The sequence below is a fragment of the Pongo pygmaeus genome, chromosome 19, assembly GCF_028885625.2.
Source record: "Pongo pygmaeus isolate AG05252 chromosome 19, NHGRI_mPonPyg2-v2.0_pri, whole genome shotgun sequence".
NCBI lineage: Eukaryota > Metazoa > Chordata > Mammalia > Primates > Hominidae > Pongo > Pongo pygmaeus.
In genome coordinates, this window is record NC_072392.2 from 85,715,632 (window position 1) to 85,742,377 (window position 26,746).

A 26,746-nucleotide genomic window follows, 5' to 3' on the forward strand; every position below is an offset into this window, starting at 1 on the left:
AGGTATTGTTGGCACTCATTTGATAATCCCTTACTGTACTCAGAAGTTTTGGCTTGGGGTTGCCTTTTTTATTCAAGGTTCAAGATTAAATGACTTGGCTGGGTGTGGTGGCTCATGCCTATAATCCCAGCACTTTGGGAGGCTGAGGCAGGAGGATCACCTGAGGTCAGGAGTTCGAGATCAGCCTGGCCAACCTGGTGAAACCCCATTTCTACTAAAAAAAAATACAAAACTTAGCCAGGCATGGTGGTGTGTGCCTGTAATCCCAGCTACTTGGGAGGCTGAGGCAGGAGAATTGCTTGAACCTGGGAGGCAGAGGTTGCAGTGAGCCAAGATTGCGCCATTGCATTCCACCTGGGCGACAGAGAGCGAGACTCCATCTCAAAAAAACAAAAAGTTTAAGTGAGTTGATGGTGCCCCATGTAAGAGTTTGCAAAAGTTCAAACTAGTGAAACTGCTGAGCTTCTTCAGCACATTATGCAACTCTGCCTTGCCTCAAATTTTGCAGCTCTTTCAAGTGTACAGCGCGGTCTGTGGGGAAAGATCTGCATTCCATGATGTTTTTGACTATGGAGGTAATTATTTGGAGTAGCTGTTCTGATGATAACTCACGGAGGTTCAGTCTGCAGCATGGAACTGTCTCTAGTCGTGATTGCCTGTAATGATGATTACCCAAACTCTGGAATTATAACAATAGATTTTACAAAGTTAGAGCATAATTGTTCCACCATTCCTTACATGTGCACAGATTAAACAACTTTGACCTTTCAATCAGATTTTTGTTACTCATCTTCTGCAATAGCAAAGGTCAGAGGCAGTAGCTTTCTGCCACCTCCCTCCCTACTTTTTAAATCATCATGAGGCCTAGATTTTTAAAGCATTTAACTTGGTAAAGAAATAAGGGCTGAAGTTGTGTGGACTAGAATGAGTACAGGCCTGTGGGGGGTCAGAATCCCAATTCTGACATCTAGAAACTCCGTAACATTGAGTCTTTAACCCGTCTGCGACTCAGCTTCCTCGTCTGTCAATACCCACTTGTCTGAATCATTGAGAGATTAGAATGAATATAGGCGGCCGGGCGTAGTGGCTCACGCCTGTAATCCCAGCACTTTGGGAGGCCAAGGCGGATGGATCACGAGGTCAGGAGTTCGAGACCAGACTGGCCAACATGGCGAAACCCCGTCTCTACTAAAAATACGAAAATTAGCTGGGCGTGGTGGCGGGTGCCTGTAACCTCAGCTACTTGGGAGGCTGAGCAGAGAATTTCTTAAACCCAGGAGATGGAGGTTGCACTGAGCTGATATCTCGCCACTGCCCTCCAGCCTGGGAGACAGAGCGAGACTCTATCTCAAAAAAAAAAAAAAAAAAGGAATATAGGCTGGGTGCAGTGGCTCACGCCTGTAATCCCAGCACTTTAGGAGGCCAAAGTGGGAGAATTGCTTAAGGCCAGGAGTTGGAGACTAACATAATGAGACCATGTCTGTACAAAAGTAAAAAGGTAAAAATTAACTGGGTGTGGTGGCACACTTCTGTAGTCCCAGCTACTCGAGGGGCTGAGGCAGGAGGATCGCTTGAACCCAGGAAGTCGAGGCTGAGGTGAGCCATGATCATGCCACTGAACTCTAGCCTGGGTGGCAGAGTAAGACCCTGCTGCTTTTAATTTTTTAAATTATTTATTTTATTTACTTAGTTTGTTTTTGTTTTTGTTTTTGAGACAAAGTCTCCCTCTGTTGCCCAGGCTGGAGTGCAGTGGCGTGATGTCGGCTCACTGCAGCCTCCACCTCCTGGGTTCAAGTGATTCTCCCGTCTCTGCCTCCCGATTAGCTGGGATTACAGGCGTGTGCCACCACATCCGGCTAATTTTTGTACTTTAAGTAGAGACGGGGTTTCGCCATGTTGGCCAGGCTGGTCTTGAACTCCTGACCTCAGGTGATCCGCCTGCCTCGGCCTCCCAAAGTGCTGGCATTACAGTCATGAGCCGCTGCGCCCAGCCAGACCCTGTCTCTTTTAAAAGAAAGGCAAAAGAAATATAAAGCACTTAATCAGTGCCTTGCACTAATGGGCAATCAATAAAGTGATGCTGTATCATCATCATCATCATCATCATCATCATCATCATCATCAATTCTACGATCAATTCTCAGGCTTTGGAGGCTTTAGAATCTTTCTGTGTCTCTGGATGTTGTGACTTTTATTCAACATACAAGTTTGTTTGGAGCTGGTGGTCAGGGATATGGTATTTTCACTAAGTTAGGGATGGAGCTTTGTAAGAAATCAGTATAAAGGAGGAAAAAAGAAACAAGCGTCCTAAAGACAGAACATTTACTGCTGAGCAAGTGCTGATGGCTGCCTTCGCCACGTTCTGCTGCGGCGGTTCTCAGCATTTATGTGCATTTCAGAAAGATTCCCACTCTTTTCTCCCCAGTGTCTGAATGGAGAAGGTCTGGAACAACCTGAGATTCAGCATTTTTAGGAGCGTCTCTGGAGATTTTGAAACAGGTGGTTCAACGACTCTCTGTCTCTTCTCCCTCCCTCAAACGAGAAACTGCTGCTTGTGTCTGAGAGTCAATATGAGATTTAAAGCAACAACAAAACCACTGCTCCTGGAATGGCCCAGTTCCCATGGCCACGACCAGCAAAGTGGGCCTGATTTCCTTAGGAGGGGAAGAAGTGACGGCTGCAGAGCCCTTGACCATCTCGGTGTCTGGGCTCGAGTGTCCCGCCACCCCCAGCGTCTGCAGGTCACCCCCCAGACTGACGCCGTCTCAGTGAGCTAATGCCAGTGTCTGCCCCGCGCCGGCTCATTCAGCAGGCACTGGAATGATCAATGAGGCCGGCCGCCCGGCCCTCCACCGGCTGTCGGTGAATCAGCTGCCTCGGCCATTCCCATCTCCACTGAGCAGGAAGCACTCGAGCTGAGCCCAGCCAGGGCTGACTGGCGTCTGGCTAATGGCTTTTCTGTGTCATGCACTGACCTTGATCCCATATGTTTTTCATACGTGAGTGGGTTGGAGTGCCTGAAAATGGTCCAGTGGTGGAAATAGCTCTTCTGCCAAGCCCCTCACCGAGGTCCTGGGCAGTACTTTGGTTTAGGAGTGTCTGCTTCTGAAGCAGGATCGGTGCTTTTGTTTAAATTGAGGTGAAATTCACATAACATAAAATCAACCAGGTTAAAGGGAACAATCAGTGGCATCTAGTGCATTCACAATGTTGTGCAAAACCACCTCTATCCAAAAACACTTTCATCGCTCCAGAAGGAACCCCTGCACCTGTTGCATGAGTTGACTAGGGCTGCTGTAACAAAGTGCCACAAATTGGGTGGCTTCAACAACAGAAATTTGGGGCCAGGAGCAAGTGGCTCATGCCTGTAATCCCAGCACTTTGGGAGGCCGAGGTGGGTGGATCATTTGAGGTCAGGAGTTCAAGACCAGCCTGGCCAACATGGTGAAACCCCGTCTCTACTAAAAATATAAAAATTAGTTGGGTCATAGTGGCATGCGCCTGTGATCCCAGCTGCTTAGGAGGCTGAGGCAGGAGAATCACTTGAGCCTGGTAGGCGGAGGTTGCGGTGAGCCAAGATCGCACCACTGCACTTCAGTCTGGGCGACAGAGTGATACCCTGTCTCAAAACAAACAAACAAACAAACAAATTTACTGTCTCACAATTCTGGAGGCTAGAAGTTTGAAATCAAGGTGTCAGCAGGCTTGGTTCCTTCTGGAGGCTGTGAGGTGGGGGAAGGATCCGGTTTGGACCTCAACCCTTGGCTTTTTTTTTTTTTTGAGGCAAGGTCTCGCTCTGTCACCCAGACTGGAGGGCAGTGGCGCCATCTCTGCTCACTGCAAGCTCCGCCTCCCGGGTTCACGCCATTCTCCTGCCTCAGACTCCCGAGTAGCTGGGACCACAGGCACCCGCCACCACGCCTGGCTAATTTTTTTGTATTTTCAGTAGAGATGGGGTTTCACCGTGTTAGCCAGGGTGGTCTTGATCTCCTGACCTCGTGATCTGCCCACCTCAGCCTCCCAAAGTGCTGGGATTGCAGGCGTGAGCCACTGTGCCCGACCAACCCTTGGCTTTATAGATGGCCGTTTTTCTCTCCACATCATCTTCCTCTATGCCTGCCTGTGTCCCTGTCTAAGTTTCCCTTTATTATAAGGACACCAGGCATTTTGGATAAGGGCCCACCCTAATGACCTCATTTTAACATGATTACCTCTGTAAAGACCCTATCTCCAAAGAAGGTCACATTCTGGGTTACTAGGGGTCAGGACTTCACAGTATGTATTTTGTGGGGACACAATTCGACCTTTAACAACATTAGGCAGTATCAGTACTTTATTCCATTCTATGGCTGAATAATATCCCATTGTATGTAAACATTTATTTTTTGAGCCCCAAGTACAAAGCAACTGTCAGTGAAATCTCCGCCCCCTGGGTAGTGTGTGCCCATCTGTATAAGGTGGCATATTGATCTCACAGGTATAGCTCACAAATCTGCAATCTGTAAACTTTTTCTTACTGTGTTCCTCCTTGAAAGAGTGTTAGCCTTTATGAGCAAAAGTCAGAGCAGTACTGGACTAAGGGAAGAGAAGTCAAGCTTCTGATCCTAAAATTAATTTTAAAAATTGATTTCAGGCTGGGCACGGTGGCTCATGCCTGTAATCCCAGCACTTTGGGAGGCTGAAATGGGCAAATTGCTTGAGCCCAGGAGTTCAAGACCTGCCTGGGCAACATGGTGAGACCCTGTCTCTGCAAAAAATACAAAAATTAGCTGGGCGTGTTGGTGCGCACCTGTAGTCCCAGCTGCTCGAGAGGCCGAAGTGGGAGGATTGCTTGAGCCTGGGAGGCGGAGGTTGCAATGATCTGAGATCACACCACTGCAGTCCAGCCCGTGTGACAGAGTGAGACCCTGTTCTCAAACAAACAAAAAAAGAGGATTTCATCTTTAAATTTTATTTTTCCTTTTCCTGGTCATATCCCCAGTGCTCCCTACTTCCCGCAAGCACAGGTGCACACACACAGATATGTGCACACAGACGCTCACATTAAACGCGTTTTCATGTGACCATTCTGGAGAGGGGCGTGGCATAGATAGGAGACACAGTCCTTTGAGAAGACCCAGACGGCAGCTTGCTTCCATTGTTGTGGTTACTGGGCTCGGTCCCTAGGGCTGGCTGCAGACCAGAGCCTTTCAGAGCTTCTTCACACTCCCGTCCCTGCTCCTGCCTCAGAATGAAAGAGAAACCTTCAGGCACATGTGTCTTCTCAGCTGTGAAACTAACTGCACTGTTGACTTGTACATTTCATCTGCCCCCTTAATTTAAAATCTATTTCTGTCTCTTATGCAGACAGACAGGGGACCCGCATCCCTGCAGATTCTTGGGGAATAACCCTGAGTCCTCATTAGTTTGTTGCAGACTCAGGCCCCAGTCCCCCATCCCAGAGGCGTCGGTGGTCATGACCCAGTGTCTGTCTCTAGGAAGGACGGCAGCAGTGTCGCATCGTCCTGCGTCCTGACTCTGAGCAGGGTTGTGCCTCATGCAAAAGTTGTTTAGTTTCCTCCTTCTTCTCTCCCTCCCCTCTCTCTTTTCCATCAAATTCGTTTTGCCACTTGGAAAGTCCACTGGGGGAAGAAATGCCTGCTGGCCCTAGGGTTTTCAGAGAGGCAAGAAGGCAGATGGAACAGCTCATATGTGAAAAAAGGACAGAAAATGTTCATATAGTATGTTGCTCCACATGATTATTTTAGGGTAAGACAGGTGACTTTTGGGTCCTTGGACTGGAAGGCTCCATACTCTTGATGGAATTGGATGAAAAGGAGTTAAAAGTACTGTAGGTGGTCCTCGGCGAGGAGTGGACTTTGGGGGCTCAGATTCTGAGCCTTGGCTCCACTCATGGTGGGGCCTGGGCCTCTGGAGCTTTGAAAAGCTTCCAGGTGATTCTAATACCCAGCCACCTTTGAGAACCATTGTTCTAGGGGATAGAGGCCTCCAGGAGAGTTGAGCATTTTGAGAGAGGGAGGATAGAAGAAATAGATGATATCTAATGCTCCATGTTCAGCAATTTTGCTAATTAGGCAGAAAGCAGGGGCAGAAATCACACACCCTCGGCTGTCTTGGGCCAAACCAAGCAGGACTTTAGCTCCATTTAACCCTGTAGAATGCAAAGGGAGACTCCCGTGTCCCCCTTCCTAAGGTTTGGTCGGCTGCCAAAGCTTACAGACTGCCAGCCACCCCGCCGAGCATTTGCCAAGGTGATGTAAAATATTCACGGGAACACGCCGTCTCGATGTTCTACTCACAACTGGTTCTCTCCCTAGCTCCCAAGGAAAAGTAACATGAGGCCCATGTGGCTGCTTTCTCTTCTTAGCAGAAGGTGCTGATGTTATTAGTGGCTTGCCAAGCTGTGGTTGGAGGGGGATTTCAGGGGCACGCTGTGGGGCTGACCTTTCTGTCTCTGACTCTGTTTTGTAGTACAAAATTGGACAGCTGTACATGATCAGCAAACACAGCCATGAACAGAGTGACCGGGGAGAAGGGGTGGAGGTCGTCCAGAATGAGCCCTTTGAGGACCCTCACCATGGCAACGGGCAGTTCACCGAGAAGCGGGTGTATCTCAACAGGTGAGTCATGGCAGCCTGCGTTCTGCACAGAAGCCCCCTCCCACCTGACCACATGGTGTGACAGTGGAGGCAGTGGGTGTCTGGGATGAAAAGGTCACTTGGAAAGTAACTACGTCCACCCTCTACAACCACCAATCTCATTGCTTTTGAAAACAGAATCTGCCTGAGCGAGGTGGCTCATGCCAGTGATCCCAGTGTTTTTAGGAGGCCAACGTGGGAGGATGGCTTGAGGCCAGGAGTTTGAGGCTACGGTGAGCTATACTCACAGTACTGCACTCCAGCCTGGGGTGACAGAGCAAGACCCTGACTGTAAAAAATATTACTACATAAAATAAAATAAAAGAAATGAATTTCCCCCTCCCCACCTTGCATTCTGCAAAATAGTCCTCAACTGCGTTTCCATTAGGAGGAGCTTTTGGCTCATCTTTCCCACCCCTTTGATGACATGTTACGGTGAAATGTGATCTTAAGAATTCAAGAGCCTGGAAGGTGGAGGCTGCACTGAGCCATGAGCATGCCACTGCTCTCCAGCCTGGCCAACAGAGTGAGGCCCTTCTTGAAAAAAGAGAATTAAAGGACTTTGTCTCATCTCTTGGTTAGGTGTTAGCTGTAGGAAAGAGACGGCGCTGCCTATATGCTGTAGACAAGTAAGTGCTGGAGGTGGCAATGCACCTTTTGGTCTCAGTAAGATTTTCATTTACTGCTGGTGACCACTTGGGTGTCCGAAAAGGGAATGACAAAACAAACAGTCACCTGTGACCAAAGTGGTTAAGATGGCTTCCACTTCTCAAGTGGACCCATCTTTCCCAAGGTGGAGGTTGTCACTCTCCTTTTGGAAGGGAAACACATCAAGGATGACAAAACAGCACTAATCAAGCATGCCGTTTCTGCTTTGCAAAATATATTCTTTAATCTCTTGCTTTTTTCTTTTTCTTTTCTTTTCTTTCTTTTTTTTTTTTAAAGACAGAGTCTCACTCTATCACCCAGACTGGAGTGCAATGGCATGATCTCTGCTCACTGCAACCTCCGCCTCCTGGGTTCAAGTGATACTCCTGCCTCAGCCTCCCGAGTAGCTGGGATTACAGGTACCTACCACCACTCCTGGCTAATTTTTGTATTTTTAGTAGAGACGGGATTCCACCATGTTGGCCAGGCTGATCTTGAACTCCTGACCTCAAGTGATCTGCCTGCCTCAGCCTCTCAAAGTGCTGGGATTACAGGCATGAGCCACCGCACCTGGCCTTTCTTGCTATTTTCTTACCGTGAATGACGTAATGGATTATTAGGGCTTGTCTGATCTTCTCCCCATCCTATACTCCTACCCAGCCCATTTCTTCCTTTCAGTTCTTTTCTGAAACCTTCGGGATATTTGTGGTTAGATGCCATATGAAATATATCTTATTGGCAAAGTGTGGTGGCTCACGCCTATAATCCCAGCACTTTGGGAGGCTGAAGGTGGTAGATCACTTTAGGTCAGGAGTTCAAAACCAGCCTGGGTAACATGACGAAACCCCATCTCTACTAAAAATGCAAAAATTAGCTGGGCATGGTGGTGCGCACCTACAGCCCCAGCTACTCGGGAGGCTGAGGTGGGAGAATCGCTTGAGCCTGGGAGGTTGAGGGCTGCAGTGAGCCGAGATCATGCCACTGTACTCCAGCTTGGGCGACACAGTGAGGCCTTGTCTCAGAAAAAAAAAAAAGAAAAGAAAAGAAAAAAGAAAAAAAAGAAATATATTTTATTGAAATTAACTGTCTGTTCCAGCAAACAAGTCTTACGTCAGCCATTTCATGAATACTTTTACCCCTACTTGTGGCCTCTCCAATTGGCCCATATGTGATTATCCAGAAAGTATTTCCAACACCCTAGCTGGGCAGTGCCCCAGTTTATTCACTGACACCAGTGACTGTCCATTCTCAGGGCCTCGGACATGATCAGATGTCTCTGAGCAGAACCATATTTAGATTCCCATTCTCGCCTTGCCCCACTCCCCAGCAGCTTGAATTGGACTATTCCTTCTCGATGGGAGACTTTGCTTCGTGTCACTAGGGTGGATGGAAGTCTCCCAGACCCGTGTCCTGACAGTGAAGGGCATGAGCTGATTAAAGTGATGTTTTAATTTGCCCAGAGATGCAGTACCAGGGAATTCCTGAGTCATGATGAAATGCAAATGAGATTGATCCCATTCATCTATTAGTAGCTGTGAATTCCCAGGCTTTGGAACCAGTTCAGTGTCCAGCCAGCTGTTGATTTGCAGGGGCAGCTGAGCTCTGGGTCTGTCCTGAGCATGGCTTTTTTACAGAGACAGGTTTCTCAACATGCTGCTTTGGCATTCTTAGCGTGGAGGGTGTAAATCAAATACTGAGCAAGTTTCTCCTCGGAGATCACCTCTGCAGGGCAAAGAGAAGTGAGGAAGATGCCAGAAAATAGAAACCTATGGAAAATTCCATTTCTTGGCATACAATTGCATTCTCTCAAGTTATTACCTGGAGAATGTTCCTTATATATGAAAATCAGGAATAATTTTAGGAACTTTGTAAGTTTTGCTGAAACACAATAAGAAGCATCCAGCTCTCCCTGTCATGTCTGTTTTGTCATATCATATTTATATCGTATTTATTTAAAAGAAGAGTAATAAACATTAGTAAGAGGGAAATTTGTTATAAATAGATGTGGACTTCCAGTAATAGTAAGGAAAAAGATTAATGGGGACCCTCCACTACTTCCCATGACAAACACAGGATGAAATATAACTATGTGAAGAAGCTGAGCTCAAAACAAAAAAGGGAAATCCTCCGAGGCTAGAAATAAACAGGCAAACTGAAACCAGAGTGGAAAGCAGACCCGTTAATGCTAAGGAAGGGCGTAGGGGGGACATCAGAACAGAGTGTGGGTTCTGACATCTAGGGACTGGGCATGTCATGCCCATGGGGAACAGGAATTAGGGCCTCAGGCCCACGTAAATGGGAAGTTGGAACTGAGAATCAGGCATAAAAATAATTTTTGACAATCAAGGGCTGAGAGAGTTTACTAACTCTGAGACCCATATTGAAAGAACTACTAAAGGATGTGCTGTAAGAAGGAGGAAACTGAGCCCAGGAAGAAGGAGAGGGAGTTCTAGAAGTAATAATAATGAAGAAATTGATAAACAACTAGGTAAATCTTTGAATGGATGTAGGATGTTTTAAAAACAGTAATAATAAGACAACAATAACACAGAAGATGGGAGGGTAATAATTATAGTAAAAAGCACTTTAAGGTGCTAATATTGTTTAGGAATTAGAAAAAAATATTGATTAATTTTAGATTTTCTTTCTTTTTTTTTTTCTTTTTTTGAGACAGCCAGCTCCATCACCCAGGCTGGAGTGCAGTGGTGCAATCTCATGCCTTAGCCTCCCGAGTAGCTGGGACTACAGGTGTGCACCTCCACAATGTCCGACTAATTTTTGTATTTTTAGTAGAGGCAGAGTTTCACCATGTTGGCCAGGCTGGTCTTGAACTCCTGACCTCAAATGATCCACCAGCCTCGGCCTCCCAAAGTGCCGGGATTACAGGCATGAGCCACCGTGCCCAGCCTAATTTTAGATTTTCTAAGACACATATGCATATTCAAAATATAAAGGTAATCTCTGAAGGGGTAGTAAAACAATCCATAACCTCCAAGAGAAAACTTGATCAATCCACAGAGGGCCTGGGAACACAAAAGAGAAGCCTACAAAAAGCATGATTAAATAGAAATCACAAATTTGGATGGTAAAATAAAATGAAATGTCAGATACTCACTTTTCTAGCCACCCTTGCAGCTAGAGATGGCCATGTGACCTAATTCTGGCCAATGAGACATAAGATTCTTCCTCCTTGATAAGAAGAGGGATGTTCAAGGAGCTATCTATGCTATTCAAAGAGAATCTGTTCTGATGTCTCCCCACTTCATGATTTGTGTGTAAGAAAGTGGGGAGGATGGGGGCTGACTGCTGGAAAGAACACTAATAGTGCCTACCAAGTGAACCTTGATAACAACACTGGATAATAACCATACCAAAAAGAAACTTATAGGCCAATCTCAGTTGAGAACATAGACATGAAAATACTACATAAAACATTAGCGAATAAAATACCTCAGAGAAAAATGTATCATGACCTAATCAGATTTACCCCTGAAATTGATGAAATTAACATTTAATAAATCTGTGTACTTATTCAGAGTAAAGTCAGGGACACATTAAGGATCCTTGTTATTACCACGTCTATCCAACATTTTGTAAAGGTCCTAGCCAATGCAATAAAACAAGAGAGAAATAAAGAGGAAAGGAAGAAACAAAATGATCATTTGCAGATAATGTGATTGTCTGATAGAAATTTCCGACATTTCTACAGCTCTTAACATCAATATGAGAATTCAGCAAGATTGTTGGGTACAATCCATATAGAAAAATCCACAGCATTATTATACAGCAGGAAAAATAATAGGGAAAATATAATTTAAAAATTTTTTTGTTTATAATAGAAAAAGAAACAAAGTTACCCAGTAATCAGTCTATAAGATATGCAAAATCTTTTTGGAGAAAAACATAAAACATTTGTGGAAGACGTTTTAAAAGCCCTAGACAAATAGTGAAATATACCATATTCATGGACGGGAAATGTTACAAAGTTGGCATCAAATCTCAAATCAATCTATAAATTTAATAAAAATCTAACTTAAAATGCCAACATGTTGTTTTTTAAAAAATAGAACTGGTGTTGGGTATGGTGGCTCACCTCTATAATCCTAGCTCTTTGGGAGGTCGAGATGGGCGATCATGAGGTCAGGAGATTGAGACCATCCTGGCTAATACGGTGGAACCCCACCTCTACTAAAAATACAAAAAATTAGCTGAGCATGGTGGCACGCGCCTATAGTCCCACCTACTTGGGAGGCTGAGGGAGGAGAATCACTTGAACCCGCTAGGTGGTGGTTGCAGTGACCCGAGATCGCGCCACTGCACTCCAGCCTGGGCAACTGAGTGAGACTCCATCTCAAAAAGAAAAAAAAAGATAGAACTGGAGGAGATATTTGTAAAATTCATATGAACAATTTGGAAAGTTGAAGGAGGGGCTTGACCTACCAGATATCATTATAAAGCTAATTAAGTAATTATATAAGTAATTAAGGCAGTGGGGTATTAAAGCAGAGTTAAACTCATGGAACAAAGTAGCCCCAAAACAGATCCAAGCTATTATTAGTGCTTTGCATTTAATAGAGCTGCCATAAGAAATTATTGAGGGGAAGATGAACTCTTCAGTATATGATGTTGAGATGACTGGGCTTCTAATTGGAAGAATGACTAGAGCCCTCCTTCACACTACACACACAAATAAACTCCATGGCTGGGCGTGGTGGCTCATGCCTGTAATCCCAACAATTTGAGAGGCCGAGGTGGGAGGATCGATTGAGCGTAGGAGTTCAAGACCAGACTGGGCAACGTGACAAAACTGCATCTCCACAAAAAATACAAAAATTAGCCAGGTGTGGTGGCACACACCTGTGGTCCCAGCTATTCAGGAGGCTAAAGTGGGAGGATTGTTTGAGCCCTAGAGGTAGAGGTTGCAATGAGCCAAGATCATGCCACTGCACTCCAGCCTGGGCAACAGAGCAAGACCCTGTCTCTAAATAAATAAATAAATAAATAAATAAGTAAATAGATAAATTCCAGATTGATTAAAAGCCTAAATGTGAAAAAATCAGAAGAAAATATATGTAAATAGCTATATTATTTGGATAGTAGACTAAAACTAATTAAATAAAAAATAAATAAATGGAATCATTAATATTACAACACAAAAATTAAGAGCCTTTGCATAGCAAAAGACACACACATAAAAAGTTAAAAAAAAGAAAAAACACCTTTGCATAACGAAAGATACCAAAATTAAAAGAACCATCCCTGCCTGGAAGTAAGTATTTCAAAATGAACATATAGACCAAGACCGAGGACTAGTATTTAATTAAAAAAAAAAATCCTTTTTTTTTAATTTAAAAAAAAAGATCCTTTTTTTTAATTTAAAAAAAAGATCCTTTTTTTAATTTAAAAAAAAGATCCTTTTTTTTAATTTGAAAAAAAAAGATCCTTTTTTTTAATTTGAAAAAAAAAGATCCTTTTTTTTTAATTTGAAAAAAAAAAGACAATAATCCAATCAAAAGATGGGCAAAGGATTGAACATGCAATTCAGAAAAGAGGAAATGTGAATGGCTAATATAAACAAGAAAAAAATTCCCATCTTATTGGCAAACACAAAATAAAACAGCAATAGCATCCTCTTTTACACAACATCAGATGGACAAAAATTTTAAAATTCTGATAATGTCAGGTGTTCACAAAGATATGTGAAAACAACTCACTTCCAATGCTAGTAAGAGATATAAACTGATACCACCTCTTTAGAGAGCAATGGACAGCAACTGGAAAAGTTGAAAACATATATACATTCCACTTAACAATTATATTTCTAGGTAGAGCCCTAGAAAAATTCTTGCACTGTACACAAGGAGACATTTACCAGGAGATTAGTCCTAATGCTGTATGCAATAGAAAAGAAATGGAAGTGATTCAAGTATCTGTGAATGGGAATACATTATGGCACATTCACGTGATGGAAAATTCCACAGCAGTTCAACTTAATGAACTAGACATACTTTGATAAATTTCAAATGCACAGCGTTATGTGCAACATATCAGCTGCAAAAAACAAAAACAAGTCCCGGCACGGTGGCTCACGCCTGTAATCCCAGCATTCTGGGAGGCCGAGGCGGGCGGATCACGAGGTCAGGAGATCGAGACCATCCTGGCTAACACGGTGAAACCCCGTCTCTACTAAAAATATAAAAAATTGGCCAGGCATGGTGGCGGGCACCTGTAGTCCCAGCTACTCGGAAGGCTGAGGCAGGAGAATGGCGTGAACCCGGGAGGTGGAGGTTGCAGTGAGCCAAGATCACGCCACTGCACTCAAGCCTGGGTGACAGAACGAGACGCTGTCTCAAACAAACGAACAAATGTATATATACACATATAGTATGATGCCATTTATATCTACTATTAAGATATACATAATATTACTACATTTATATATATTGTTTACAGACAACCACATATGTAATAAAAGCACCAAAACATGGAGAAACCACCCTCAGGTTGTGGTTACCTTTGGGGAGGGAGAGGAATGAGTTGGCATGAGAGGAAACTTTACCTGTATCTACAACATTTTATTTTATTTTATTTATTTTTTTGAGATGGTGTCTTGCTCTGTCACCCAGGCTGGAGTGCAGTGGCATGATCTTGGCTCATTGCAATCTCCACCTCCAGGGCTCAAGAGATACTCGTGCCTCAGCCTCCTGAGTAGCTAGGATTACAGGCGCATGCTCCCACGCCTGGCTAATTTTTGTATTTTTTAGTAGAGATGGTGTTTCACCATGTTGGGCAGGCTGGTTTCGAACTCCTTACCTCAAATGATCCTCCCACCTTGGCCTCCCAAAGTGCTGGGATTACAGGTGTGAGCCATCGCACCTGGCCTATTCCTTTTTTTAAAAGAAGAAAGTTCATCACAAATATAGGGAAATGTTAGTTTGTTAAATCTGAATGGTATTGTTAAAATTCAGAAGTGTACACCAAAAATGGTCTATTTTACTGTAATTTAAAAATAAAATAGAAAATATAAATTCTGGGTGGCAGATACATGCATGTCTGTTACCTTTCTCTCGATTTTTTATGTATTTTTTATGTATGTGAAATTCTCCACAATTAAACATAATATTTGAAAAGTAAATTAGGTGGAGAAATGAAACCTGGTTACTGTCAAAATTGGATGGATTAGTGACTGATTGAATAACAAAAGGTACGAATGATGGATAGTGGCAACCAAGAGAGAAAATTCTATGTGTAACTTAGAAATAATGAGATTTAGTAATGTGACTCAGAAGTCTGAACTTGGTCCTATTGGATTGTTTAAGCCAACATCTGGCTAAATATCTAGAAGATATCCTTTCCATACCCTTGAGAAACCCACAGCCAGGAAGGATGATAACTTTAAAAGACTGAGTGAGGGCTGGGTGCAATGGCTCACATCTGTAATCTGAGCACCTTGGGAGGCCGAGGCAGATGGATCACTTGAGGTCAGGGGTTCGAGACCAGCCTGGCCAACATGGTGAAACCCTGCCTGCTAAAAATACAAAAATTTGCCAGGAGCGGTGTCAGACGCCTGTAATCCCAGCTACTCAGGAGGCTGAGCCGTGAAAATCACTTGAGCCTGGGAGGCAGAGGTTGCAGAGAGCCAAGATTGCACCACTGCACTCCAGCCTGGGTGACAGAGCCAGACTCCATCTCAAAAAATAATAATAATAATTAAATAAAATAAAAGACTGAGTGAGGATCCAGAAAAACTTCAGTAGTTTGGAATTACAGGCCATTTTCTATCAAGATGAAGTTAAATAGGGGCAAGTATATGGTCTTATCTTTGTATCCCAAACTAGAAATTATATAAGTATGGGATGAAACACTGATAACTTTGCAATGGCCTGTTTGAAGGAAATACAGTGGGTTTAGTTGACAATTCAATATGAAGCAATTATACATATATATGTATACACACACACACATACACACACAATAATTTAGTGTGTGTGTGATAGATTATACAGCTGCAAAAATTTTTCTTCAACTGTATCAATAAAAGTAAAGTAAAATATCTAAAACCATGTACTTGATAATCTTGCCCAATTTTCCACTAGTCAGAACATACTTGGAATATTTTTATCTGTTCCTAAATGGCACACTTTAAAATGCATATAGACAAACTATATCTAGTAACTCAAGAACTAGAAACTCAAGTGATAGAAAGAACGACTGAAGAAACCAAGGGTATTTAACCCGGAAAAGCTAGACTTGGGTGTATCATGGTGCCATTAGATGGAGAAGAATCAGAACTGTGTATGCCATAAGACCTCACTTAGCAGGACCAATGGGATCAAGACCAGTGGGTAGGAATGTCAGGAGAAAGACTTCAGCTCAGGTTAAGGAAGAAATTTCCAAGCACACAAACCATCTCAGAATGCCTTATAGTGGATTTTGCTGTTGCTGGAGGTGTTTCAGCAAGAGCGAGACCCTGTTCATCAGGGTGTCCTGAAGCAGATTCAAATATCTAATAGGCGGTTGAACATGTTGGGTGGCTGGTTAAGTTGGACAGCCTGGAAGATCCTTTTCAACCCTAACTTTCTACACTCAAACTATCTATCAGACACTGATTGTCCTGATTCTCCTCCAGCATACATATGTAACCAATGAGGGACAAGAAAAGAAATATTTTTGGTTACCCTTGCACCATTCTAAACCAGGTCCACCATTTCATAATTTTAACAAGTTCTTGGCGTATTTGGTAGAGTATGGATGCATATTTTAGAACCAGGAAGATTATGATTTAGCAAGAGAGAAAGAAAAAAATTGACAGAATATGAATTAATTAGATAAATCCCTATAATCATAAAAGAAAACCAAATCCATTATTTAATCATCACAACCTAGAGCCACCTCAAGGTGACTCAAGTCCTACATGCATAAGTCATGTGACTGCCTTGTGGGTTGGGCTGCTTCAGAGTCGTAATTCATTAAATGAGTATTTGCTGAAATGTACGACATACAACACATTGTGCAGGCATTGGAGAGAATCCCTTAAGAAATAAGCCATGGTCATGGTTCTTGCCTCTGGATCAAGGTACGGTCCACGGCATTTTCATAAGTCCACAGGGCAGTGGGTCCTGATTGTTGGACCGGCCGTAACTAAGATGTTCCCAGTGCCCATTTAATAATGTACACAGACAAATATCATTGACCTATGGACCTGAACGCATGAGCCAGCATAGTAAGTGGATTCTCTTCCTTACATCAATCTGTATGGGAAGTCAAACCACATTCAGAAACTGCCTTATTGATTACCTAAAGTAATTATTAGAGGCACCGGAAATATTCAAAGCCTGTGTAATCAGAGCCTACTCTCCAGTTAATGTGGAAATGAGAAAGTTGCTCAAAGGGGAGTTAGAGTCCACAATAATTATTATCGCTAAGCAAAGATAGTGTAAACATCAATCTATCAACCACTGGTCTGCTTTGGCTGGTGGTTATGTTGTCTGTGGGGGATGAGTGGTAGACAGGCCAAAAAGGAGGCGTGAGGCTTCGGCAGTCAAGGTCCGCAGTTGCCAGCAAGAGAAACTGAGTCTCTTGAGCAGAAAGGACATTTCATGGAAAGATGTTAGGAGCCCTCAGGATCATCTGGAGGCTTAAGAGTGGGCAGAAATCAACAGCCCCATGATGACAACCATCTTTAACTAGAGCCAGATGGTGTCATTCTGCCCTCATCACCCCCCACCTCTGCTGCCTGCAGCCATCAGCACCGCAGCTGCCCTGAGTAGATCTGAATTGTCCCTTTTTTCTTTCCATCACTTGTTCCAAAATCCCAAACACAAGTGTCCCATTGGGTTCCCAGACCAAGCCCTGGGCTACCAGTGAATGGGAGAAAGGAACTGCTAAACTGTTTTCCAAAGTGGCTGCACTGTTTTATATTCCCACCAGGAATGCAATAGGGCTCCAATTTCTCCACATAATCACTGACGCTTGCTATTGTCTGTCTTTTTGATGATAGCCATCCTAGTGGGTGTGAAGTGGTATCTCGTTGTAGTTTTCATTTGCATTTCTCTAATGACTAATGATGTTGAGCATCTCTTCGTGTGTTCATTGGCCATTTGTGTATTTTCTTTGGAGAAATGTCTATTCCTTTGCCAATTTTTTAATTGAGTCTAATGTCCGTTGAAAATGCCATTCATCCTTTTAATACATGCCTCTCATTTCCCAGAGATTGTGGGGTTGCTTCATCTCCTGGCCCCCTCCTACAGCATCTGACATACTGTTGATATATAGTACATTATGATGGTTCCCTAATATATTTGGTATATGAGTACTAATGCATTAGTACATTTACATTAGTACTAATACAATAATACATTTGGTAGTTAAGAGGGAATCTCGCTCTGTCACCCACGCAGGAGTGCGGTGCTGTAATCTTGGCTCACTGCAACCTCCGCCTCCCAGGTTCAAGCGATTCTCCCGCCTCAGCCTCCCGAGTAGCTGGGATTACAGACACCTGCTACCACGCCGGGCTAATTTTTCTATTTTTAGTAGAGACGGGGTTTCGCCATGTTGGCCAGGCTGGTCTCGAACTCCTGACCTCAGGTGATCTGCCCATCTTGGCCTCTCAAAGTTCTGGGATTACAGGCGTGAGCCACCGCGCCCGGCCTGTGCTTGGGCTTTTGATCCAGTTCAGTTAACCAAGTAAGTAGTATGCCTTGGCTCGTCTTCAAAAATCCTGGTTACAACTGGCATTCAAGGAATGGGGGCATGATACTAATCAAATTCTAGAATAGTGATTCTAAATAAAACCTGTCACCCAGAAACATATGAAGGTGGACTTTTCTTTTGTCACCTTTTCTTTTCACTTCGTCGCTAGCATCTCTCGGATCCCTTCCCACTGAAGCCCAGGAGGGGAGAGAATGGGGGTGGGGGTGGAGGGGCACTGGAGAAAAGATGGAGGCTATTTTTAGGCTTGTTTTTCAACTATGAAGTGTCATGTTCTTCACCACCCTGGCTGCTGGATTAATTAGGCTGTGCTGGCAGCTGCCAGTCAGGGAGGGTTGCCAGCTTCTAACGGTGATTCCGCCTAATGCCTGCATTGATTTTCAGGGAGAGAACATTTTTCCCGCTACGTGGCCCTTGCCTTCCACGGCAATGTCTCCTGGCCTCTGGTGGCTTTGGGTAGGAGAGGATAAAGCTTTCATAAGTCATGAGCTCTTTTTTAACTGATGGGCTTGCAAATGGTCCTTTTACCTAACAGCTTGTTAGTAGAACCTTGTGGTCATGGCTTGGGTCTCTCTTTCCCATTTCTGCTTCCTATTCTCCCAGACCTTCCCCAAAATAAGCTCAGTGCCCAGAACTTGTGTGGCTTTGGGATATTCCACTGCCCCGGCAACAGGCAATAGAGAAAGCATCAGAGACATAGACTCTGACCAAATAGCTCATTTTCATGCTATTTTTCCAAGAATCTCTATGGTTATTGTTAACTTCTAGATATACAAAGACAATATTTAGTCATTAAAAAAATACTTATTGAGGCCGGGGGTGGTGGTTCACGCCTGTAATCCCAGCACTTTGGGAGGCTGACGCAGGAGGATCTCTTGAGGCCAGGAGTTCAAGACAAGCCTGGGCAACATAGTGGGACTCTGTCTCTACAAAAAGTTTAAGATAAAGGCAGGCGTGGTAGCACACTCCTGTAGTCCAAGCTACTCAGGAGGCTGAGGCGGGAGGACTGCTTGAGCCCAAGGGTTCAGGGTTGCAGTGAGCTATGATGGCACCACTGCACTCCAGCCTGGGTGACCAAGTAAGACCCTGCTTCTAAAATATGGGTCTCCCAGCACTTTGGGAGGCCGAGCAGGCAGATCACTTGAGGTCAGGAGTTTGAGATCAGCCAGGCCAACATGGTGAAACCCTAGCTCTACTGAAAATACAAAAATTAACCAGGTGTGGTGGCATGCCTGTAGTCCCAGCTACTCTGGAGGCTGAGGCATGAGAATTGCTTGAACCCAGGAGGTGGAGGTTGCAGTGAGCTGAGATTGCATCACTGCATTCCAGCCTGGGTGACAGGGCAAGACTCTGTCTCAAAATAAATAACATAAAATATGGGTCTCTCTATCCATTTATTCATTTATTTTCATTTTTTAACCAAAATATATAAGCTGCTGCCCATGCTATGTTTGAAAGACGGCTCCTTATCTAGTAATAGCTGGTCAAGTTACTTGACTATGTGAATATATAGACTATATACATAGTCTATACATATATATATACATACACATACACAGACAGAGAGACAGAAACACCTGCTGGGCATCACGCACCGTTCTAGGTGCTGGGGTTGCAATAGTGAACAGAGCAAAGATCCCTGCCCTGGTGGGACTTGCTTTCCACTTGGGAGTGACAATGCACAATAGCCATAATAAAGAACAGTATATTGGCCAGGTGCGGTGGCTCACCCCTATAATCCCAGCACTTTGGGAGCCCGAGGTGGGCAGATCAGGAGGTCCTGGCTAACATGGTGAAACGTCGTCTCTAGGAAAAATACAAAAAATTAGCCGGGAGTGGTGTCCCGCGCCTGTAGTCCCAGCTACTCGGGAGGCTGAGGCAGGAGAATCACTTGAACCTGTGAGGCGGAGGTCGCGCCACTGCACTCCAGCCTGGGTGACAAAGTGAGACTCCATCTCAAAAACGAAAACAAAAACAAAAACAAAACAGTATATCGTCTAGAATATATAATTTTATATAGTCTGTATACTTCTGTATATTACATATTATTTATATAGGGAGACTATATATGTGTGTATATATATATATTTAGAAGGTGATGAGTGTTACGGAAAAGAATAAGAGCACATGAGGTGCTTCCTTCCAACCTTTCAGTCCATGCTATCCTATTCTGTCCCTATCTCAGTACTTAAAGACGTGACAGGGACTCTCATGTTGCCAGGCCCCTCTCCCCTGTGCTCCCATAGGAACTCATAGAAAATAGAATGTTTAGGCCTGGTTGGGATCTCAGAGGTTTTCCAGGAGGCTTTCCACCTTGGTTCTGCCTCACTGCTGATGGATGATGGTGTGTCCTGTGTCGCCTTGCCAGGGGCTTCTTAGCACACTGTCCACATGACCCTGATGCTATCCAAGCTGAGCCTTCCAGGAACCTGCAGGAGGCAGGCCCCTTTTCCCAGAATCCTGACACAAACTGTCTTGTTAAGCAGGGAGATCGGGGGTGGGGCCCGTGAGTCCAAGTTCAAGGAACTCGGTTTCTGGCCAGACCCTGCCGGGGAGGTCCCGGCAGCCCTGACTCCCACAGGTGATAGCTCTGGTCCCGAAACTGCTCACTTCCCTACTGCCATATAAACAATTACATTAAGAGCACAACTAAAAGACCAGCCGGAACAATCACTTAGAAGAGTAACTAAATGAATCAGAGCAGCTGGAGAAGATATTTTAAGACCCCAGAAATCACTGCATATAGAACTGGATGGGGGCAATTGATTATGAATCAAACAAATGTCAATTGCCAGTTTCAGTGCAACGAGGAAACAAAAGATCAGTATATTCCTCCTGGACTATCTTGTGAGAAATGAGGATATGAAGGTAGCAGAGTTCTATTTAAAATGAGCTGCAGTTATTTGAGCATAATCTCAGTGCAGAACATGGCAGGTTTTAGGTACGCTATTTAGAAGAAAATTCCAGGACTGTCTTTTCTGCTGGGAATGTTTAAGTTCTGGTAAAGGCCAGGGGCACTGGCTCATGCCTGTAATCCCAGCATTTCAGGAGGCCAAGATGGGAGGATTGCTTGAGCCCAGGAGTTTGATTCCAGCCTGGGCAACATAGTGAGACCCCATCTCTACAAGAAAATTTAAAAATTAGCTGGGTGTGGTGGTGCATGCCTTTAGTCCCAACTACCAGGGAGGCCGAGGCAGGGGGATCACTTAAGCCCAGGAAGTCGAGGCTGCAGTGAGGCACGATCATGCCACTGTACTCCAGCCTGGGCAACAGAGTGAGACCCTGTCTCAAAAGAGAAAAAGAACTAAACAAAATTTCTACTTAAGACCACCGTAATTCTGACCCCTGTTGAGAAAATGAAATTAGACTCTATTTAGACACGTTTGGCCTAATGATGTTCAAAACCTCCTGGAGCAAAGCCCAAGTGAGCATACATTGCAATGTGAGATTAGGTACCAGGGGAAATTTTGAGTTTTGTGATCATAGGGATCGTAAAGTACCAGAAGCTTCTAATGGAGGGATGATTTAGGTTTCTGCTCCAGAAGCTCTTTATGAAGTAGGTAAACACCCATAACCTGAGACCAGTTCAGATTATGCCTGCCCCCGAACCTTCTTATCAAGTCAGTTGTGATTTCGGGAACCTTAGGGAATTTATGACATGAGAGATGATCTGCCAGGGTTCAAAACCTTGTTGCTGCTGATGCTTTGGGCTGGATCTTTATTTGCTGTTGGGGGCAGCGGGGAGCCTATCCTGTGCATCATAGGAGGTTGAGCCGCATCCTGGGCCTCTGCTCAGTAGATGCCAGTAGCACTGCCCACCCCATCCCACCTCTGTTGAGACAACTGAAAATTTCCGGACATTGCCAGGTGTCTCCTGCGGGAGGCAAAATCTCCCTCTAGTGAGAACCCCTGTTCTAGGGTGACCAACCATCCCAGTTTGCCTGGAACTGAGGGATTTTCTGGCAGGTGGGACTTTCAGTGTTAAAACCAGGGAAGTCCCAGGCAAACCAGATGAGTTGTCCACTTGGCTGTGTCATTGATATGCTCTATTTCATACCAACGTTTAAAAGTAAGAACCCGGGCTGGGCATGGTAGCTCATGCCTGTAATCCCAACACTTTGAGAGGCCAAGGCGGGTGGATCACTTGAGGTCAGGAGTTCGAGACCAGCCTGGCCAACATGGTGAAACTTCGTCTCTACTAAAAATACAAAAATAAGCCTGGCGTGGTGGCACACACCTGTAATCCCAGCTACATGGTAGGCTGAGGCGGGAAAATTGCTTGGACCTGGGAGGCGGAGGTTGCAGTGAGCCAAGATTGTGCCACTGCCCTCTAGCCTGGGCGACAGAGCAAGCCTCTGTCTCAAATAAATAAATAAAGTAAGTAAGTAAGAAACCAAAGTTTTTGAAAAGTCTGTCTTTGGGAGGCATTGACAAAGCATCTGGGGGAATATGATGCTGGTTGTGGTATCATTTTGCCCCTCTTTTTCCTCAATGTCTCTAAAGCCTGAGCCCTGGTGAGATGGGCCATTGGAGGTTTGATCCTAGCCCATAGACCAAGGAGACTTGATTCAAACTTGCTGCCTTTCTAACAGAGAGGCTCTTGTTTGACACTTAGAGTGAGCATGAGTGACAGACTTTTTCTTGGAATTGTAGGCTGTGTGACAGTATACATCATGAAAGTGACAGCAACAGTGGGGACTAATTTAATTCCATTTTCCTTTGCAGGCCCTGATAAATCATTGCTGCAGGGAAAAATAAATTTTACTTTCTCAGACAAATGATTGGAATAATGATGTGCTCTGAGGAAATCGGGGGCTGAGAGAAGATCTGTTGGTGGGCTTAAAAGTATTTAAATAGCGCATCATGGAAATTGTTGCAAATACCTCTCGTGTCTGGCCTGGAAAATGCCAGAAGGAACCTCCTTTCCAGGCTAATTAGAAGAGTTCAGGCCGGGCACGGTGGTTCATGCCAGTAATCCCAGCACTTTAGGAGGCTGAGGCGGGCGGATCACCTGAGGTCAGGAGTTCAAGGCCAGCCTGGTCAACATGGCGAAACCCTGTCTCTATAGCTTGAACCCAGGAGATGGAGGTTGCAGTGAGCCAAGATTGCGCCACTGCACTCTAGTGTGGGGATAGAGCGAGACGTCTCCCAGAAAAGGAAGAAGAGTTCCATAAAATATCAGCCGTCTTCACTAGATGATCGTGGTTTTTTAGGTCATCTGAATGGAAAAGGTCATTGATTATCGTGCTGCATATCCTATATAAGTTGGTGGCTGAAACAGCTAAAATAGATTCTAGAATCTGGAGTCCTGAGGGACCATTTACAAATAGAAAAAGTCTCAACTTGGATGGAAAATTGCCAATAATTTTCACCTCCCTTCCAGAAAATGATTGTGGCTCAGGAGTATGGTTCTGCTGGGAGGCTTTTAAATTGCTATAGGGAATGAATTATGGGGCAAGGAGGTACTTGGGCCCCGGAGTACTACTATGCATGAGGATTGGAGTGAATTTGAGGAGGGGTGCAATGTAGATGGAACCCCTGCCCACAAGAGGACAGTGGAGAAGGGGCTTTAATACTGTAGGGAGACATAAGCGTTTTGACTAAGCTGAATAATGCCTGGCTTACTTGAGGGAGATTCTCCAACCCTGTGTCAGTCCATTAAAAGCACAAGAAAATCACCTGCCTGCTACTAGAATCCACATCTTCCCACACTACCATTGGCATATTGCACTAGGGTGTGGGGGAAACAGGAAGGAACCAGGGGAAGTTTTGCTCATGACCATTTCCTGCACGCGAGCCAGTGCAATTTTCCCACTGTCAGCGTCACCTGAGTTGCACTCCAACTTCGGTGATGGATGGAATACATCATCAGTGAAAGCTATAAAAACCCCATCCTTTTGAGCAGTGTGAACGTAAGGGAAATGAGCAGTTACTGCAGAGAGGATTTTATAGGAGTGAAAAATTCTGCATCAGAGCAGCAAGAAGGATTGTTATGTGAATGATCAAACTGCTTCCGCTGACTCCTCAGAGCCCGCCTAAGAGCAGGGACCTTCATCTGACACTCACTCCACTTCCGGGGAACTTTGCTTTCCTATTTGTTTTAACCCTGATTAACAGCCCGGAGCTATGGGTTAGGTCCGGCCAGCCACTGAGAGTCCATCTTTGTCTTCAAAAGCCAGGCCTGGTTACTGTCAGAAATAAGAGAAACAACTGGAAAAGACAGGCAAGGTACACAGTATTTTACGGGCTCTGATTGTCATTTAGATTTCGCATCCAAGAGGGGTTTGAGACTTAGGGTTCTGTTAGCTCCATGTCCCTTCCAGCCTCCTGGTTCTATCAGCTTGGAATTCAAAACTGCTTCTTGATGTTTCTTATTTCCAACATGTAGCTAAGGAGCTGAGAGTATACATCGTCTCCCTGGATCTGATCGACTGCTAGACATGAGGGGCCCGGGTGCTTAGCTATAGGCCCCAGAGTAGAAAAGTAGCAAATGGTAGCCTCTGGAAGGACAGAAACGCTTGATTATCGGGATAAAAATGAAATCATGGGCCGGGCGCAGTCGCTCACACCTGTAATCCCAGCACTTTTGGAGGCCGAGGCGGGTGGATCATGAGGTCAGGAGATCGAGACCATCCTGGCTAACACAGTGAAACCCCATCTCTACTAAAAATACAGAAAATTAGCCGGGCGTGGTGGCTGGCGCCTGTAATCCCAGCTACTCAGGAGGCTGAGGCAGGAGAATGGCGTGAACCTGGGAGGCAGAGGTTACAGTGAGCCGAGATCGCACCAGTGCACTCCAGCCTGGGTGACAGAGCGAGACTCCGTGTCAAAACAAAACAAAACAAAACTAATAAAAAAGTGAAATCATGCAGATGTATCTTAAGGAATAGAAATATTATATATTTCAATATAATATTTAAGGAATTAGCTGGGGCTGCACTGTTCTCTAAGGTTTGCCTCTGAAGAAAAACAAAACTTCATTGCTTTCTGGTTTGCAAAAGACCCTGGGACCTGTGCCTTCTGAGAGTTCGTTTTCTGCAAATGACTGCTCCAGAGGAACAGCTGTGCCATTTTATCGGCTTTCTAATAACTTTCCGAAACAAATTGCTGCAAATTAGGTGGATTAAAACAACACAGATTTATCCTCTAGCAGTTCTGGGGGCCGGAAACCCAAAATCAAGGTGTTGTTTTCCACTGAGGAAACTGAGAGAGAATCTGTCCCGGGTCTCTGTCCCAGCTTCTTGTGTTCTTTGGCTTGCGGCAACATCATTTCCATGTCTGCCTCTGTCCTCGCATGGCCGTCCCCTCGGTGTGTCTCTGAGTCTCAAATGTCTTTCTCCTTTCTCTTATAAGGATACCAGTCATTGGAGTTAGGGCTTACCCTAAATCCGGGATGATTTCATCTTGTGATCTTTAACTTAATTACATCTGCAAAGAGCCTATTTTCAAATCAGGTCATATTCACAGTTACTGGAGGTTAAGATGTGGATCTATCTTTTGGGGCAGACACAATTCAACCCACTACAACTGTATTTTGTTCCTCTTCCTATCTCTGAGTTGCTGCTCTCTGTTGCTTTTGTCCATTTTCAAAAGATCACTTGTATGGGTTGCTTAAGCTGACGTCTATCTCTAAGATTAGCTTCCTCTCCCTGCCAGTGTTTGGGCTTAAACATTCCATGATACCACTCCTAGGAGGCAAAGGTCAGGCTGGCCAACCCTCCAAACATGGAACCCTTCAGGCCCTGAATTCTCATGTCTTTGCAAATCCAAAGAGGACAGGCTGGCAGTGTGATGGAGTCCCCCACCAGGCTGTAGCCTTCTGTCTTTACACATTTTGAGAGCACTTGAATATGCACGGGAAGCAATTAACTATGACAAAGACCAAAGAGATGGGGAAAGGGCAACTGTGGAGAAAAGACATGCCCCAGAATCCCCCTGATTTCTCCAGCATTTTATCCAGAAAGATGTGGTAGTGTGCTGAGACTCTGAACAGACTCCAATTGTCTTTTTTCTTTCTTTCCTCTTAGCAAACTGCCTAGTTGGGCTAGAGCTGTTGTCCCCAAAATATTTTATGTGACAGAGAAGGCTTGGAACTATTATCCCTACACAATTACAGGTAAGTCCTTAGTACAACCATATGCACATGTAGTGAGTGCAAGGACAGAGTGTAGTTGAATATCACTGATTTACAGTTGATTATCCAAGCAGGGCCTCGTGGGAGCCCCGTAGTATCCCTCTCTTTTTTTGGTTTCTTACTTGTAGGTCATCAACACTTCTAACACAGACACAGAGATGGCAGGTGACAGGGGGTTAAGCTAAGCCATTCCATCTTCGTTCTTAGAGTTACAATAAATAGTTTATGGAGGGCCAGGCGCAGTGGCTGACTCCTGTGATCCCAGCACTTTGGGAGGCCGAGGCGGGTGGATTACGTGAGGTCAGGAGTTCAAGACCAGCCTGGCCAACATGGTGAAACCCTGTCTCTACTAAAAATACAAAACCAGGAGGCAGAGGTTGCAGTGAGCCAAGATCGCGCCACTGCACGCCAGCCTGGGTGACACAGCTAGACTCCATCAAAAAAAAAAAAAAGCTTATGGAGAAGGAAGGTGAAGATCTTTATAGAGACATTTCCAGAGGTTTTATGCTTCTTATTTCCGTGTTTCCTCAATAATTCCCAAGTAATTTAGGGGTATAATTTGTCTATAAACAAGTTGCTTATTATGACTTGTTTGTTTTTACCACTCCAAATTTTG

General features: G+C 44.6%; 2 protein-coding genes across 3 annotated transcripts in view; one reads left to right on the plus strand and one right to left on the minus strand.

Moving 5' to 3' along the window:
• Positions 1-26,746, minus strand: part of PSMD12 (proteasome 26S subunit, non-ATPase 12) — a 376,293-nt gene that overhangs the window by 183,313 nt on the left and 166,234 nt on the right. The gene's annotated exons all lie outside the window — the stretch shown is intronic.
• Positions 1-26,746, plus strand: part of PITPNC1 (phosphatidylinositol transfer protein cytoplasmic 1) — a 315,851-nt gene that overhangs the window by 146,330 nt on the left and 142,775 nt on the right. For both annotated transcript variants that reach the window (XM_063656481.1, XM_054459617.2), the window contains exons 2-3: positions 6,472-6,620; positions 26,024-26,123. In XM_063656481.1, coding sequence (XP_063512551.1) covers positions 6,472-6,620; positions 26,024-26,123 — 249 coding nt within the window. The remainder of the gene's footprint in view (positions 1-6,471; positions 6,621-26,023; positions 26,124-26,746) is intronic.